Source organism: Seriola lalandi, unplaced genomic scaffold (genome assembly GCF_002814215.2).
Source record: "Seriola lalandi dorsalis isolate HSWRI2012SDOR001 ecotype SW California unplaced genomic scaffold, Sedor1 jcf7180002054502, whole genome shotgun sequence".
Taxonomy (NCBI): Eukaryota; Metazoa; Chordata; class Actinopteri; order Carangiformes; family Carangidae; genus Seriola; species Seriola lalandi.
Genome location: NW_019525055.1, coordinates 492,687 through 511,107, shown reverse-complemented (window position 1 = coordinate 511,107; position 18,421 = coordinate 492,687). Strand labels below are relative to the sequence as shown.

General features: G+C 37.0%; 1 protein-coding gene across 1 annotated transcript; it reads left to right on the top strand.

Moving 5' to 3' along the window:
• Window positions 1-4,620: 4,620 nt before the first annotated feature.
• Window positions 4,621-17,507, top strand: faxdc2 (fatty acid hydroxylase domain containing 2). The gene is made up of 9 exons (XM_023413069.2): window positions 4,621-4,752; window positions 6,589-6,620; window positions 9,042-9,139; window positions 9,904-10,007; window positions 10,849-10,970; window positions 14,444-14,649; window positions 14,828-14,933; window positions 15,339-15,505; window positions 16,392-17,507. The coding sequence occupies exons 1-9, from the start codon at window positions 4,728-4,730 to the stop codon at window positions 16,546-16,548; spliced, it is 1,017 nt and encodes a 338-aa protein (XP_023268837.1). The 5' UTR covers window positions 4,621-4,727; the 3' UTR covers window positions 16,549-17,507.
• Window positions 17,508-18,421: the final 914 nt, after the last annotated feature.

The following is an 18,421-nucleotide window of genomic DNA, read 5'->3' as shown; positions in this document are numbered from 1 at the left end:
AAGCAATTGAAAAAGTCACAGGGCCACCAAAGTTATTACGATTAATTGGTAGGGGGACATAAACGTCTGCACCATCAATTGCTATCAAGACATTTTTAAATGAAAGCCAAAAATGTCAACCTGCTGGTGGGCATTAGAGGTAATTCATTAGTATTCGTCCTCTGGGCACTGTGGATATCTGAATAAAATTTCATGAAAATTGATGTTGTATTTCAGTGGGGACAGGCTGACATTAGGATACTATCCTTTGAGCCATGTGTAAATGTGTCATCTATGTTTGCTATCATCCATCATGAATCAGGTAACCTTTGAATCCTAACTTAACTTTAAACTATTGTCCAGAAAGACAAGCCAAAACAAGTCTTTTGTTTGTTCACAATTTAATCATTATATAAAGAGCAAAGATTGAGACAGTCATCGGTCCACTTTCTCAGAAATGCTGTAAATAGCTGCAGGCTTGGAAGTATCAGTGACAATCATTATGCCGGAGTTTGAGTGAGTACTTATGTTTTTCAGCATTGTTCATCTTTGAAGCTCATCGTCAACTCAGATCCTGAGGACAGTGGAGAATGAGATTTGATCAGATTATTATTGTTGTGACCGAACTGTATCTGACCTGTGTGAACCTTTGCAGTTTGACCGCTCAGGTCTGGACCTGGCCCCAGTTTTGCCATTTTGAAGGAGGCATAGCGGCCTCAGCAACGTGTTTCTCTTCTTTTTATTTAATTATGACTAGCAACCAATGGTGAGAGTAATTAACACCACCCACTATGCTGGACTTTGGACCAAAGTTAATCACAATTTAATCAAAATAAATCAATAAGTGATTAGGGAAAAATTCTATCAGCCCAGATTCTACCAATTAATCAAATACATTAACTCTCAGACCTGAAATTAAACACATTCTCAAACTCAATACTTCAAATCAGTAAGTGTCTCTTTCTGCGGAGTATTTTTGACATATTTTGTTCTGTGCTGACTCCTCTGTTTGACAAGAAGCACATGATGGATGCGTGGAAAAGCACAGGTGTTACTAATAACATTACTGAACGCTCTGTTCTGTTTGACAGCTGCATGGAGTTTAGCCATCGTTATTTTATTGTTTACACCTGCGCCTTTCTGATTGTGACATCTCAAAATATCTTGTTTAAAAAGACCAGAACTAAAAAAGAAGTTATGTAACAGCTCTTTCCTTCTTCTTCCGTCTTCCTGTCTCCTGCGTTTGTGCCGTTGAGCTCCACTGTTGACCAAGAACTATTAAAAATACATAGCAGTGCCATACGGCATGCTGATATAAAACAGTAGATGTTATGTTTCACTGGAAAACTGAAAAGGGGATTCTGAAGAAACAAATCTGTAGGCATTTCTCACATGACTGGAACCTACCACCTGTTCAGGTGAGCAAATGGTGAGCTAAACCTTTAAAGAATACACTATGCCCAAAAAAAAAATACATTTGTAAGATCTCCAAATTACTGATGACATCACTTTTTATAAAAGAATATTTTATTTTTTATTTACAAACCAAGAAAATCCATATCCAACAACTGATAACGATACACAAAAGAAGCAATATACATATTTATATATATTGAAAGTAGGACAAAAATATTTTAAAAATAAGTTATCAAATGTATGGGATAAAGACATCACAATTTTTCTGTGTCAGTCATGAGTGACAGAACTTAATAGGAAGTAATATACTGCAGGGCAGTTTTACCCTTCTCTCACAACCTCACAGTCACTGCAAGACTGGTGATGCAAACTGTTTTCAGGGCCTAGTGAAAAGGGAGGGAAGCAGCATTTTAAAGGGGAGTCGATAATTCTTAAAATATAAAACCAACCTTATTCATTAACTTTCATGAGATTTTACATATTCAGTAAATCAATTAAAAATAAAAACTGGTATATTTCCTGATATCAGGTTTACCTCTAAGAAGTTATCATTTTATTCTGACTAAAAATCATGGTCACAAAGAAATGAAGCTTAAATTATAAATTGAATGCAAATGGAAAAACATTTTTCAAATTCTAGTAACTATTCATATGCTACTGTAATCCCACTGAGCACCTCAGCAGCTGCACAGCTCCTGCAGAGACCACAAGAGTGAGTGACCTTCAGTCCTGAAACTCTACACACAAGCATTCATATGACAAAATAGGTCATGATTTACTGACATCCAAAGACCGTCCAGGCTGTGCACCCCTCAGTGTGTCCGTGAGGGAACCTCAAGTGACAGATGCCAAACGCCAACAGCACACTGGTGCAGTGGCGGCAGCTTCACACCAGAGGTCAGACTTGAGCTGTGCATCAAATACACCATTTTATGGAGGGCTACCTTAACTGCTGAATGAACTGAAGAATAAAATAGAAATTAAGGGTTTAGGTTAGAGATCGTGGAACATTGGATTTGTCAATTCAAGCATCGAATAATATATAGCCATACAAAACAAGTCTTAGGTCCTAAGTTTTATACTGATTATGCACACTGGCCATTTGATTATCTTTACTAAGTAAAAGCATTCAAGCATGAAACAGTTTTTTTTTTTTTTAAATTCTCTTGCATGTTGAAAAAAAACATTGTCATTAAATTAAATTCAAAAGCTCTGTTTTTAATATACATGCACATAAAGAAGAGCTGCACTGTCCCTGGTTTGCTCTCTTCTCTCACTGCCACCCATTAGAAATCAGTCATGCAGACCACTGAAAGGTAAATCTTATGATCTGGGTCATATTTGTTCATATAAGTGTGTGTGTGTGTGTGTGTGTGTGTGTGTGTGTGTGTGTGTGTGTGTGTGTGTGTGTGTGTGTGTGGTAAATTTCATAACTTCTGCTCCCAGAGACTCAGATTTATCAGAGTTAAAATCTCTGGCGCCCCCTCCTGGATGATCTAAGAATAGATTTGAACATCTACACCCTGGTAACATGAATTAAAAATCTATTTTGAGTGAACAATCAGAGTTATGTCTAAATAAAGTAGTATCTATATCGTTTTTAAAAGTTATGATAATTTGTTTAATAAAAATATCGGCTAATAAATAAATGATAATAAATCAAATACAATAAATCAGATAGGTGTAAAATCACTGCAGTGTGTCTGAAAATATTTCTGTAAATTTCTATAATAATATTCCTGTGATATCATTCAACAAACCTTTAATCTGCTAGATTATTAATGAAAATATTCTTGTTACAAATGATCATGACCTTTTACTACTTGCGTTTGTTCTGTGCAGAGATAGAAGGGAAAACTCCACCAGCGCCCTCCCCATCTACCACCACCTCCGAGAGTGCGAGAGGACAAGGATATGGTGACATAACGTCATTGACGTAATCATCGACATTGATTTGCAAAATAACACATTTTCGCACAGAATTATTTTTCTTGAACATTATTCACGTTCCCCTGATTGAAATGAGTCAAAAATATTTACAGTAGTTGTTTGTTTATTTACAGCCATGCTCTGTTTTCAATAGACTCTCACATGGAATGAAGCAACAGGAGACTATGACACTATTCAAATCTTTTCCAACAGGTCTCACCCACACACCTTGGTTCAAAGTCATGGTCATTTTACATAATGATTGTGGTGGAGTGACCCACTGTGCGGTAATAATGAGTGATAGTGGAGCCATCTACTGCAGCAGCAAACAATCCTCTAGAGTGTCTTGGTCCGGGAGAATCAAGTGAGAGGTCAGAGGAAGAGGACAATGTGTGTGAGTGTGTGTGTGTCTGTGTGTGTACAGTTATGTTTAAGCATGTCTTTGAGGAAGAATTGCTCTGGAGACAGAAACAATCCTCCTGCATTCAAACATCAGTGGGAGAAACACACTAAAAAGGTTGAAACAGCATAATGAAGCTAAACACAGGAAACCTGTTGCTCCTGCTTCCAGATAAAACATGCTCTCTTGTTACTAGCCTTAGGTTTCCTCTTTAATTTCCTCTTAAGTAGCTTAAAGCTGCTATCCTAAATATTTTTGGGGGGTAGTAGTAGTTGCAGTAAACATTGTGCGTGAAGTCACAGACCTTAAAACAAACAGGACACTAAAACACTGTAGAGTTTGGAGGAACTGCAGGATCAGGTGATTCCCAGACTTACCATTTAAAGTCATCTTTTTCCACAGTGTCTGACACTAATGATTGACTTAAACCTTTATTTATACAGGGGGAAGTCCTTGAGTGCAGTCTCTGCAGGAGAGCCCTGACTAATCAAATGAATAGTTCTAATCTGTAACAAAGCATCATATAGTTTATAAAGTGTATGCATAAAGTGCATTCTGTATGCAAAAATATTAGTTTGTAAAGTAACTAAAACTGTCATGTAAATGTAGTGGGGTCAAAAGTAAGTGGAGAAGAAATGTTAAGTGGCATTTCACTGCACTTTATTCACCTAATAATAACAACAACAACAACAACAACAACAACAGTATTCCACTGTGTTTACTCCCACCTTTCACTCAAATGTATTTTTTCCTCATCATTCTACATTGTCCCAGCGTGGCGACCACCCTGCATGCTGAGTTTCAACCTTCACCTGGATCCATGTGGACAGGAGGGAAAAGAAACACATCCTCAGACCACAAAACAACGGCCCCAACCTTTGGGTCCAGCTTCAGTCAGCTGACCAGGAACCAGCCAATCAGAAGTCGCGCGCTGTTGTAAATAAAGGGTTTGTGTGACTGTGAAAACATCCAACAGGATCGAAGAGTTTAACCGGACAGAAACATGACGGTGGAGACGAGAATCAGCGGTAAGTCAGGGATTCATCTCCCCGCGAACGTGTCGGTGGAGTCGGTGTTTGCTACATTTTAAGCTGTAGATGAGTAAAGTCTGTAGGACTGTAGCAATGATCCAGAGACGACAGCAGTGTCAGCACAGACCATAAAATACTGTTGCACTATTAGCTACTGTGTTCCTAACGTTGCATATTCTCTAAATGAAGCATGTTCTCTATAATATTCCTACGGGATGTCTGTGATAGCTATTAGAAAACCCATATTTGACTGAGCACTAATTATTTTTTACTATTTTTCATTTTCATATAATTCATAAGAATAGTGTGGTTCAAACATTTTTCTCATTTAGTCTCATCACCAGTTAATAATTAAAAAAAATATTTTAATAAAATTATTTCAAAAATGATGTTAAAGAAAATCATATTCTTTGCATTGCTGAAGGTGTGGCTTGTTGAGAGTCTTAAATAATAATAATTTAAATCAATACAGTTTCTGTCAACTTACTAATAATGATTAAGTACTGGCTGTATTATTCCTGTAATATGTTTCAATTTAATAATCAGATATAGATAATGGCTGGTTCGATGGATAAAAAGTATGTGGATGACTGTTATTAAGTTACTAAAGGCCAAACTTTGAACTTATTAGCAGCCAAAAATAAATAAATAACATGTAGGCTAAGTGTTTATCCCAGGGTAATATAACATATGCACCATATTTTTATCATTTCTGAAGCTGTAGCTTGGTGATTGTGTAAATTAATTACAATCAAAATCAATATAATTTGTGTCAAATTCATTTGCAGCAGCCTCTCAAATATGAAAACTTTCTTCTTTGATAATAAACTGAATATATTTGGTTGATTTGGACATTTTACAAACTCACCATGGGCTCTGGGAACTTGTGATGGACATTTTCTACAATTTGTTGACATATTACAGACCAAATGATTAATTTTACAGGCCAAATGATTAATCAAGAAAGTAATCTGTAGATTCATCCATAATTAAAATAAACATTGGCAGCAACTCTTTTTTATTCTTTTTTTTACCACTAAACTTTTTACTAGAAAATATTTCTTACTGAACTAAAAAGAAAGAGAGAGAGTGGATGTGGGGCAGGTTTTTATCCCCAAGAATTGGACTGAAAAAGTGGACTGTAAGGATGGATTATAACAGGATTATGTATAATCCTCCATCTGTAAATTTTGCACCAGGCTACACTGCACTCAGATGATTATCGTAACATGGAAAGATGCAAAAACAGTCAGAGAGGTAAAGACTGAATATGTTCATCGTGCTACATTTAACAGACTGTTTTATTAATTCACATTTTTAATGTAAAATAGTGTAAATCAGTGAAGGTTCAGCATATGAGATATGAGACAACAAAACAAAAGTTTTTTTATGATCTGTATTAGATTTATGAAAAAATGATCATATCCAGAATATTTTTAGTTTGCTACAACTTTGACAAAATATTGACAAAACACACAAAATGATTGAATCATTATCGAGTTTTTATCGTGTTTTTTTAAATCCATCATTATTTTTCAAACCAGCTGGGATTAGGCCACCTTCCTTTTGAAAGGAACATTTAATCTCTAATCTTCTACCATCAGTCATTTTGGCACAGTGCAGCTGTCCCATTTGCTTCCAAAATCATCCAGCTTAATACCATTTTAGAGGATTTTTCAATTAGTGTTGCTCAAAATGCAATTCGGTTTTTATTTGTAACAATAGACGATGGGGAAGCACATCATCTTTTGTTACTCTCTTATGAGCATGTTCTGATTCTACCTGAAAAATAAGAATAGACAGTTTACAGTGTGTTTATTATTGTGTTGCCAGACACGAGGGGAGCGGACAGCAGCAGCAGACAGGTAAGAACACAACACCTTTACAACCAAACACTCTGTTATTACTGTAATTCAGTAGAACAGATAGATGATCAGAAGCAGGCAGGGAAGCATCAACACATTAGGATGAGTCGCAGCGATCACAGGCTCAACCCTTATGGAGGATCTATTATGTATTTTGGCCTCATCTTTATTACGGCTGTCTGGTTTAATTTGTTGGATTACCTCTCTCTTTGGGTGGAGGCTGACATTAACCTCAGTTCCATCTAACTGAAAACGTAGGTGCTGTACAATATACAGTTTGTTAAGAAGACAGTTAATGTTATTAAAGTAAATTTCCATCCCGACGAGCACTAATTAATACATTATATTTGTCCATAAGGAAGATACTTTCAGACGTGTGCGGTGAAACATGCCTCTTGATGCTTAGAAGGAGTTACGAATCCTTTTCAGTACCTAAAGATAGCATTGAATTGTTGCGTCAGAGTTGCATCAGAGGCTTTTAAACCTTCCCAGGGAAGCAGCACAGTTTTGGCACATGTCTTCAGGAACCTTGCATGGTTTATTGTACTTATTTGTCATGTTGTTCTCTGAATCCGAGGCAGTCAGGGGTGTAAAATCCAACACTGTTACTGTGATGGTTTGCCAAAGCAAATATTTGAAGCTTAGGTTTTGCTCATCTAAAACAATGTGACATGTAGATGAATGTCTTTGAGCAAGGGTTGATGTTTTATAGTCATATAGTTAACAGTTTTCATTAATCATATAAACTACTGACCATCATTCAAATCTCACGTTGGCATCGGAAAGTATTTAAAACGTTGTAGAGGTAAACTCAGTAATGACACGCAGCCTTTTGTCACCACTGATATGTATTATTGCATGGACTTATTTCTCTGTATATTTATCCACCTTTCAGTTTTTCTCTGTTATCTATCTGCAAGGCTCTTTGAAAAGCAGCTGATTTCTGTTTAAAACACTTGTTCTATAAAGCTGATCTGACCTGACTTGTCTAACCAACAAAGCCTCCTCCTCACTGCTTTGTGTTGACTGCGGCTTCGTGTGAACGGCGCTGTTTTCCTTGTTGTTCTTCAGGACGGGCTCGACCTGACGAGTTGCATTTTTTTCCCTGAGCAACTTTATGGAGCCCTGCGGGGAGCAGAGAGAGGATGGCTAAAGTGCACTGTGTTCTGGGAAATATTTACAGCGTGTTTGTGTGTCCTTTTTGGGGATTTTACAGACAGGCAGTAAATAAAATGCCCTCATCTGGCTGTTTGTGTCTGTAAGATGTGATTGTTTAGTTGCATGGTTGTGTTTGTGGCTCTAAAAAAAAATAAAAAATAAAAAAATGAACAGACAGCTAAGTACTGAGACCAACATGACATTTGCGTAACATTGTTCCCACTGTTGTCATGGCTGGGCTAAAGGCAGCTGGGGTAAAAGCTGGCATTTTAGAAAGTCTGGTGAATGTGACATCAATCCCCGGACTTAAATCCTGCTGATCCAGTTTGTGTGGCTGGCTCAGACTTTACTCTTACTAGATGCAATGTGTATGTTGCTAGATACATTTGATCATTTTACATTCACTATTCAAGATACAAAAAAAATATTTGTATCTGGATCATCTGCAGCAGAAGATTGATCTTAAATTAATCTATGGTAAAATTGCAAGTGACGTTAAATGATAATAATAATGATGATGTTAAATATGTTACAATACATTCATTTTCTTTACGACAGATTCCTTATTAAAATGGCGCACATTGTTGTCTTGTCAGCACTGCCGGCATTCAGATTCTCAAACAATACAGACCACATGGACTCAACAGAAATGGAAAAGTACCTTAAATCATAGTTTGAGTGTTTAGTAGGTTTAGAGGTTTGAATTGATCTTGATGTAAATCAACAGCAGCTTGTAGATACCTATATTTGCACATTTATTATTTCTACTCTGTTTAAATCTCATCATTTCTGTCAACTTGCTGCCTTATAGTTAAACAAGTCTGTTATTATGGATGTAAAAATGAGATTTGACTCTTTTGATTCACTGATTTTATGTAATAATTGAAAATATACTTCAGTACTTATAATCATCAGGACTAAGAAACTGGAAAGCCAAATGTCTTATTCCCTCTCTGCATGATGGTTTATTATCTCTCTGAGGACCAATGGTGCTAAATGCCTCACCCTTTATGAAAACATAAGCCAACACAAAGAAAAATATTATTTTTCGCGTAGATCAGCGTTTCACCTGCAACTGAATAGACCCAAGACTCTGTAACTGGTTTCAGTCACAGCCTCAGTATTGTTTCATAGACATTTCTACACCGTAAGATGTTTTTTGTGGGAAACGCTGATGTAGCTCAACATCATGAGATTGCACAGTGTCAACAGGGGTTATACACAGGAGGGCTGATACACAATTGTTGCTTTTTCTCTGCTCAGGAGGGCCCCGGAGGACTGTGGGACTCTGTGAAGAAAGCTGCGTTTGTCATCGGATCGGGAATCTTATTCTTGGCCGCATTTGGCAACTCACTGACATGGTAGGATCTCCTTACACGGTACAGTATTACCACACAACAGACCGGCAGTTTGTCCTGAAATGAACCTGAGATGAGCCTGAGGAGAGGCAGCGCCACAGTAATGCACAATAGAAAGGGAAAGAAAAGAAAAGAAAAGAAGGAAAGAAAGAAAGAAAGAAAGAAAGAAAGAAAGAAAGAAAGAAAGAAAGAAAGAATAGAAAGAGACAGATAAGGGATAATTACAGGAGAGGGCATGACATGAGTTGAAGTTGCGTTACATCACAGTAATGTGATGGGTCGGGGAGTGACATGACGTGAGGGAACTAAACGTGATGGAAGGAGATGTGACAGGACAGGGCATTATGGGACAGGGAATGACAGGACAAGTGGCATTACTGGTATGGAAAGGAGAATGTATTCAAGGAAGTTGTTAGGGTGTCACCAGGTTTTTGCTGGGTATCTGTTGTGAGTGTTTTGCCTAATAGCACGTAGCTTGGTATTTACTCAACTGCTACAGCTTTTTTGGGCCTTTACTAGGTGGTTGTTGGGACACTTCAAAGCCTGAGGGTCTTTGAGAGTGAGGCCTGTATTTCAGACCATGGAGAAAGACAGTGTCTTGGAAAGAGCCAGATGTACACACCTTTTCAATTAATTGGGTCCTTTTTAAAATTTTTTATTAACCAGATCCAAAGTTGGTGCCCTAATGTGTGTGAATGTGTTTGAGGCTTAACATTAGTTTTAACCATGTAAGAAAACCATCACCTGACGCTGATTCCCCCCTTCAGGCATCTTCAGAGATTCTGGGGAGCTTCAGGAGATTTCTGGCAGAACTTGTGGACCAAGCTGTACTTGGCATTTGAGGGTCACGATACTGCTTTGTTCTACTTGGGTGAGAAACAACTGTTTTAGTTTTGTTCATTGTGCAGAAAACTGATCTGCAGAGGAACACACTGAAACCAACAGACATTTATTGGCATAACAGAGTGATCTTTATCAGGCCGTGATCAAACATAGCGATCTGTTTCCTCCATGATAACAGCTTGAATGACTGCGTCTGCTTTGTATCAGCACATACTTTGTATTCTTGTGACGTGGGTGGTTTCCTGGATCTATATACTGTAACTTTCCATTTTAGAATCTGGCTTATCACAACCAGAGGAAGTTTTCCCAGGAGCACTATGAAATATACAAATACACAAATATAGATTGCACACATGACTTCATCTCCCCTGAGATGCCAGCAGGGCTTTGTTTTCAAAATGATGCAGTTTCACAAAAGGATACCTCATAAGGTAGCTGCCACAGAGGAAACGCCATGTTTCATTTCATGCTGTAGCATTGAAATCAGTTTGTTCAGCTCTGTGTATCAAGTCACGACCTCTTGTGTCAACTTACTCATTTTTATGATGCAGCCATCACGTTGTGCCATAAACTGGCCAGCTGTTTTTGCACAATGGAAGTTATTCCTCTATTGGATATTATCTATGTAGGATGTTCTGTGTATTACAAGATAAGGCAAATATATTACGTGATAATGAATTATGTGACAGTAATGCATCGCAGAGCCACAAACACAGTGCAGTAAAAACAACTTCACATAGTGCAATCCTGCTCCTGATTTTATATTTGGCTCAAAAATAAAAATAAAAAAAACAGGCCCATCTTCAGGCCCAGGCCAGGCGCTGTCATGTTGTCCCACGCTGACAGTGGCCTTGTTTTTCCCTCTACAGGGACCATGTTAATCCCCAGCGTGGCCTTCTGGGCTTCCAATGGTCTGCTGCTATTGGTGGACATCACTGGTAAACCCTCCTTCATCACTCGCTACCGCATCCAGGTGGACAAGAATAACCCGGTAGGCTCCAGTCTCACACAGTGATTGTCATTATTAGTTTTTTTGCTCCATATCTTGGTTCGATTTTGTTTTCTATTTTACAGTTTTTCCTTCAGTTTCACTATATAAAGATTTTAAGTGTCATTATTTTTCTAATCTTACTTTCCTATGAGTTAGTATTTGCAGCCAGTTACACTTGTGAAAAAGATATGTAATGAAAGCAGGATGTTTTACAGTTTAACAATAAACTTTATTGTCCCAAATGACATCAGTGCACTGACGGTGAACTTCACTGTGAATTAAATAAAAAAAAAAAAAAAATATATATATATATATATATACAGTATATTTAATTTTAATGAAAACCAAGGATCAAATATACATAAAATGCTGCCTACATAACTTGACTTGACCCGAGCATTTCCACTGCATTATTGCTTCTGAATAAAAGTATTCATAATAGCACATATCGGAGAATGTGTATCTTCTAGACACTTATGTTTATGGCCCCTTTTTAACCTCTGGCACAGTAACTGCAATCGTTTTCAGCTATTGTTGTGTAATCAGAATAGAAATAATTTTATGGCCTTTTATGTAGCGAAGGATAATAAATCCATCTAATCTCCTTCTCCTCACACTGATATCGATATTCACTGAGCATTCTTAAGTACGCTTGAACTGAGCATGAACGAATGGATGGATAGATGAAAATGGACTCAATCCTTTTGACAAGAAAACAAGAAAACATTTAAATGAGCTTTATCGGTTGTTTGTTGGCAAACCTGTTTTTTAATTTAATAGGGAAGAAGCTCTTAGTCATGGTTGGAAAATACAGTGATAGTCACATCACTGACATCACATTGATTATCAGAGCCCAAAAGTACCTCAGGACAATAAATAACTGAATGAATAAATGAGCGCTATGATGAATAAATAAATAAATAAATAATTTTAAAGTTTGGCAAAAAAAAAAAAAAAAAACTTAAATCTGATTGAACTGATTTATTCTGTAGTTCTTTACATTAATATGTCTATGTATTTCCTAACGATTTATTTCTTTATATTATTATTTTTAGACTTATTTCCATATTTTGTTTTTTGTTTTTTTACTAATTTTTATATTTATTTATTTCCCTAAATGCTTTGATCTTCACAGTCACAGTAATCATGGGTTTTTTGTTTTGCATATAATGTGATAGATTTTTAAATTAAAACAACTAATCAATTAGTGAAAGAAATCTTATCCTAATAAAACAAAATGCTAATATTTTCTCTTTTGTGTACGTGCATGAACACTTGTACATGCACAAATACGTATTGCCTTCATTGTTGCAGATGTTATGTCGACATGTCCATCTGACCAAAGTCTTCTCGCTGTGTTTGATAAACAGATGTTGGTTGGACTGCAGCCTGGCATTTCTGATAACCCTGACAACGTAATCAGATTATTGATAACCTTTCAAAAATTAGAACCAATAAGGCAGTGCACAGGAAGCTCATGCTCTCTAATGAAAGAAAAATATCCTCAGCTGATTTCAAAAGACAGTGTGTTCAGGTTTACTAATAATCAAACTGCTTTTCACATGAGCTTGTTATCTTCACAAATGGCTCCACTCAGCTGTGCATGTACTGTAATGTGTCTGTCTCCTTTATAGGGTGATATAAATTTTCATAACTTAACATTTCTCTTTGTCCCAGTCAGTAGTAATAAGGTGATGTCAAGCATCATATCTTGTATGATGAGATAATCTGTGACAAACTGCTGGGTCATCAAGTGTCCTGTGGCTTTCTATGGTCCATTAGTCCGAGGGCAGATACTGCAGATCGCTGACCGACAATAAACTGACTGAACCTGAGCCATATTAGTCATAAACAAAGCTAGGATGAGCTGTTGTGTAGCAACAATAAAACTTACACAACACTGGTTGTGTAGTTTATCAGTCTATCTGCATGTTGAATTCACTGATTGGAATCACATGTCCGAGTCCTTGGCTGTCGTCACCTTTTTAGAATGAGAAGTTTTAGATGACAACACCCAATGAGGGGTAATGACACTGTGCACTAGTTAAGTCATTGTTTTTGGTATAAAACCTACAAAACAAGTGCACCTCACTGCCTGTATCATTTGTTTGCAGCTTTAGACTACTGGGGTTTTCAAGTTTAGTTGCAGTATGTCTGAAATATCGCTAAACAACAACTAACTTAAAATGCCTTATGTTTAAGGTCACTATGGGTCATTTTGAAAACAACACATGCCAACCATTTCCCAAACTAGGTCACAGATTTGTACGTCGATAAATGTAGTTTTCCAGACAGCTGTTGGTGTCTGTTCAGTTCACTATAGCAAATAAATCAAATCAATCACTAACAGAGACTGTACTGCAGGGTATAGGTTATCTGTCACTGTAAACAGGACAACCTGTGTTTTACAGCTTTATCACACAAGACATTTTGACACGTGGGAAAAGAACAATAAAATTAATGAAATTAATTAATTCCATTCAGCTGCTTCAGTTTCAGGGTCCTGGTGTTTCTTATTGTGACACTTGAAAACAGCATCTGTGCCTTTCCTCCTATGACAAATCATAATGTGCTGAAAAAGGTCAGTTCTTAGGCTGTTGTGTTTGTACTTTATGAAACACACGTGTCGTTACAAAACAGTTAATATATGTAAACTTCATACACAAACAGCACATGTGCTCACACAAACACACTCCCACAAAGCTCCTGATATGTCCATGTGTTTATAACCAGGGTACAAAGTTTAATGATAAAAAGTAATGGCGATTGTCATGTACACACAAACTCGAGCCTCCTTTTAAAAAATCTGATTCAAGAAGTTTTCATTAGCGTGTCTGAATTTTCGAAGGTAATTTACTATAAATTTTTTCCCGCTGTTTGAGCTCCTGATATTGATTCTAACTTGTAAACATAGAAACGTGACTTTTTCTGTGCAGAACATACACTCTTACATCTTGTTTTAAAGCGTACTCACCAAACAGCACCATTAAAACACTTAGATCTTGTTTAAATTCAAATAATAATCTTTATTTACTTTATTTTGGAAATGCATGATATATCAAACAATATTAAAATATCAAGTAAAAAAGTAAATATAAGTAACAGAGTAAAATGAAGATAATAAAGTAAATTAAAAAAATTAAGATGAGGGAGATAATTTAAGAAATCACTTGAAAGCCATTCAAATTAATTCTGATATGAGCCTTAAAACTTGTCAGAGACTGATCTCTCAGACCAGACTTTAAATGTTTAAGTATACATCTAGTTGTCTTCTTATTTCTCAAAATAAACCAAAAACTTTTGAGCTTGAAAGTCACAAAATGACAGCAAGTTTTCCAAATGAATGTCATTTAATGCAAAATAAGTATATTTATCATTCATTTTAAAATAATTCCAACAGAAATACTGTCACACATGATAATGCTTACTTTAAGAGATTGTAGCTAGTATTGACCTCTTCCCTCATTCTCCAGGTGGATCCAGCTAAGCTTCGCCATGCAGTCAAGTCTGTCATCTTCAACCAGGTGTTCATCTCTGGGCCCATGGTGGTGGTGTGTTACCACCTGATGTCCTGGAGGGGGGACCCCTGTGGCCCTGAGCTGCCCACCTTCCACTGGGCCCTGGCAGAGCTGGCCATCTTTTCCATGTTAGAGGAAGTCATGTTTTACTACTCACACAGGTAAGTATCGTTCATTTGAATTACTGCCACCTAGTGGTAAGAGTGACGGGTGTGAACGTGAAGAAAATTGATGGCCTGACAGAGCCACTGGCACGGCTGTTAACTTTTATTCTTGTCAAAAAATGTATCAGTGATCAGTTATTTTCATCATCATCTTCCTCGTCTTCTTCTCTCTCAGGCTGTTCCACCAGCCCGGCCTCTACAAGCATTTCCACAAGCAGCACCACGAGTGGACCGCTCCCATCGGAGTCGTCTCCATCTACGCTCATCCTCTGGAGCATGTGGTGAATGATCCCCTCCTGCTTTTCACTTCATCTTCTATATCTGCCTCTGCCACATTCTTGGCCTCTCTGGATTTGAGCATTATAGTATTTATTTCACTGTCAATGTCAGATTACTGCAAATGATTTAGAGATAATTTATATCCCTGATCTGGCGAGTCTGCAGTGGTATTGTGTAAAACAGATCAGTGTAGGATCTTCTCTCCTCATTGAGTCTCAAACAAGCTGCAGCTGTCACAGATAAATCACGTGTTTCCTTTTCACATCTGGAATCTGCACAAACCCGATCCTGAAAACAAATCTGAAGTCACTGTGCTTGTCTACAGCTTGGATCAGCTGTTGAAAGTGTGATGCTGAGTCTATTTCACCTCTGGTTAGGATTTTAAAAGTCTTCTTCTTTGCTGTTAGATCTCCAACACGCTGCCAGTGGTGATCGGACCCGTGATCCTGGGCTCCCACCTGTCAACCACCACCCTCTGGTACTGTCTGGCTCTGGTCAGCACCACCATCTCCCACTGTGGATACCACCTCCCCTTCCTGCCCTCCCCAGAGTTCCATGACTTCCACCACCTCAGGTGAGTCCGCCTGCCCACTCCTCCAGGAGTGCTTCTAATGGGATTTAATTGTCTATAATTTTTATTAATTTTTTTTAAAGTATTTTATTCTTTAAAAATCCAGGAATATATAACTGTTGAATATTTAAAACTTGATACCATCAGTTTTAGAGACTTTGTTATTGTGCTTGTCTCAGAAGGACGTTGTTTACTGTATCTTCTCTCAGCATGAAACATAAACTCCTGAACGTGTAGGGACATAAAATCAGTTGAAACTTATTGGCCGGTGACATACTGTGTATGTCACCGGCCAATGTGAATTGGCTGGTGTGAATCTGTGTTTCAGTTCTGCCTGACTTCCATTTCCATTGGTTCCTACAGAAGATGTTAATCTTTAAAAACGGGTCATGAATATATAGTTTCATTTTTTTTTTCAAGGCTAAATCATTTTCTCAGACATTTGCTTAAGCAAATGTTTCTCAAACAGGACTGAACACCATATTTATCTGGGACCCTTTTCAGCTGCAGATTAATAAACTTTTGTTAGTCTAGTGACTATTTACAGGAGAAGGGTGGGATTAACTCAAAATAAACTACAGTGTGTGTTTTGCATAGTAATGAGGAACATGCCATCTAGTGGAATGATGTGGCTCATTGATACGTTTCTAATATTGTTTGGACAAGAGAGAGCTTTATGAGACAAAGGACCTTTGCTAGACAGAACCATTTGTTACTTCAGTGTTGGTTTCTTGTAGCGAAAGAATATACACTTTACTTTTAAGGGTCTTTTCTTCATGAATGACTGTGATAACTTGTCCCAGTGATCCCAGTGTTTTAAATGTTAGTTTTCATTCATGTGTAGAATCTCCCTCCTTAATAATTGTACTCACGTCCTTCCTGGCTCCAGGTTCAACCAGTGTTTTGGGGTCTTCGGTGTGCTGGACAGGCTCCACGGCACCGACACCAAATTCAGGCAGACCAAGCAGTATGAACGCCACACCCTGCTCACCAGCTTCACCCCACTGATGGAGAGCATCCCTGACTCACCCAAGAAGGGCCAGTGATGACCTGTGACCCTTGACCTCTAACCTCAGGCACAGGCCTGGCCATGTTTGGGAATACCACCAAGATACATGGAGACAAAATTCCCAATCAACTTTAAAATGACAATTACATTTTAATTATTTTAATCCAGAATAGCTGTTGATCAGTTTCCAACTGTGAACATCTGCCCAGACTCTGTGATCATCAGCTTCATTAATACTTAACCAGATGTCCGTTAATCTTCGCATTTGCTTCATAAATTCATGAGGACCAAAATATACAATACCTTTGTTTAGCACTCAGTTTCTTGCTCAGGTAGATTTAATAATTTGGTGGTTGATGTGAGTGAAGACAAATAATTTCACCTCAGTTATGTCTTTACTCTTTCTATCCTCTCTGGTTAAAGGTTAAAGGAAACTCTGCAGTATGAATAAACCACTCCAGTTGGTGTGAAGCACCTGAGATGTGGGTGTGAGAGAAGTCCATTATGCTGCGTTCACAGCTTCCAACATTCCTGAATAATGACAGAGTTACAGTGAATCAGCCTCAGTTTACAAATCAGCCACTCAACACATTCATAGTGTTCTTTATGAATCTTGGCTTTAACACCAGTTATGATAAGTATATTTTTGAATACTGTTTGTATTGTTATGCATCAATTCTTACAAACAGATTTTGTATTTTAAATAATGTTTATCCCAGCTCACAAGCCTAGACTCTTCTGCTGCATTCACTTGCTGTTAGAACAGTGGATACATTTGCACTTTTCATTTTCGTAGCACTTACACATACCCCTGAATATTCAATGTGTCTTTTTGCTCTACAGATGACCTGTACGAAGGAGAAATGAATGAATGTTGAATGTTATGTTTGATTACTAAAAATAAAAAGAAAAGAAATCTTGCTACTGTGACTGATGCAATGTCAAGAATGTTTTGACTGGACTTCTTAATATTATTAAAACATTTTAAAAAACAGATTCTTATTTTTTCCCCAAATTTGCTTTAGTGATGGGACAACTCACATTATTCACTCACATATTATTTGAGACATGAATATAAACGATCTCTCTAAACTTAATTGACTCTCACAATAGAAGTGATCACTCAAAAGTTGCTGTGTTTGATTTTTTTTTCGTGCGATTGTGTTTTTGTGTTTTTTTTCTTTATTGAAGCAAAGCAAAAAGTCAGTAAATGTAAGGCATGAAAGATCATAAAATGTCATAGTATAGCAAGACTAAAAGACTCACTATACTAAGGTATGAAAACGTCAGATAGTTAGGCATAAAGAGTGATAATGTCGGTATAATAAGGCATAAAAAATCAAAATGACATAGTATAGGTAAGGCATAAAAAGTGATAAAAATGTCATAGTATAGTAAGGCATAAAAAGTGATAAAAAGGTGATACTTTAGTAAGGCATTGGACTTCATAGACCAGTCAGGCATAAAAAATTTATAAAAATGTCATAGTACAGTCAGGCATAAAAAGTCAATATAATAAGAAATAAAAAGTGATCAAAACAATATAGTATAGTAAGGCATATATTGTCATAAACTTCAAAGTTTAATAAGGTGTTAAAAGTGATGAAAACATCATAGTATAATAAGGCATTAAACATGATAAAAAAAAGTAATAGTACAGAAAGGCATAAAAAGTCATAAAAAGGTCATAGTATAATAAGGCATAAAAATTCATAAAAATGTCATAGTATAGTAAGGCATAAAAACATCATAGACAGTAAGGCATAAAAACAGCATAGTATAGGTAAAGCATAAAAAGTGATAAAAATGTCATAGTATAGTAAGGCATAAAAAGTGATAAAAACATCATAGTATAGACAGGCATGAAGAGTGATAAAAACATCAGAATATAGTAAGGCATAAAAAGTGAT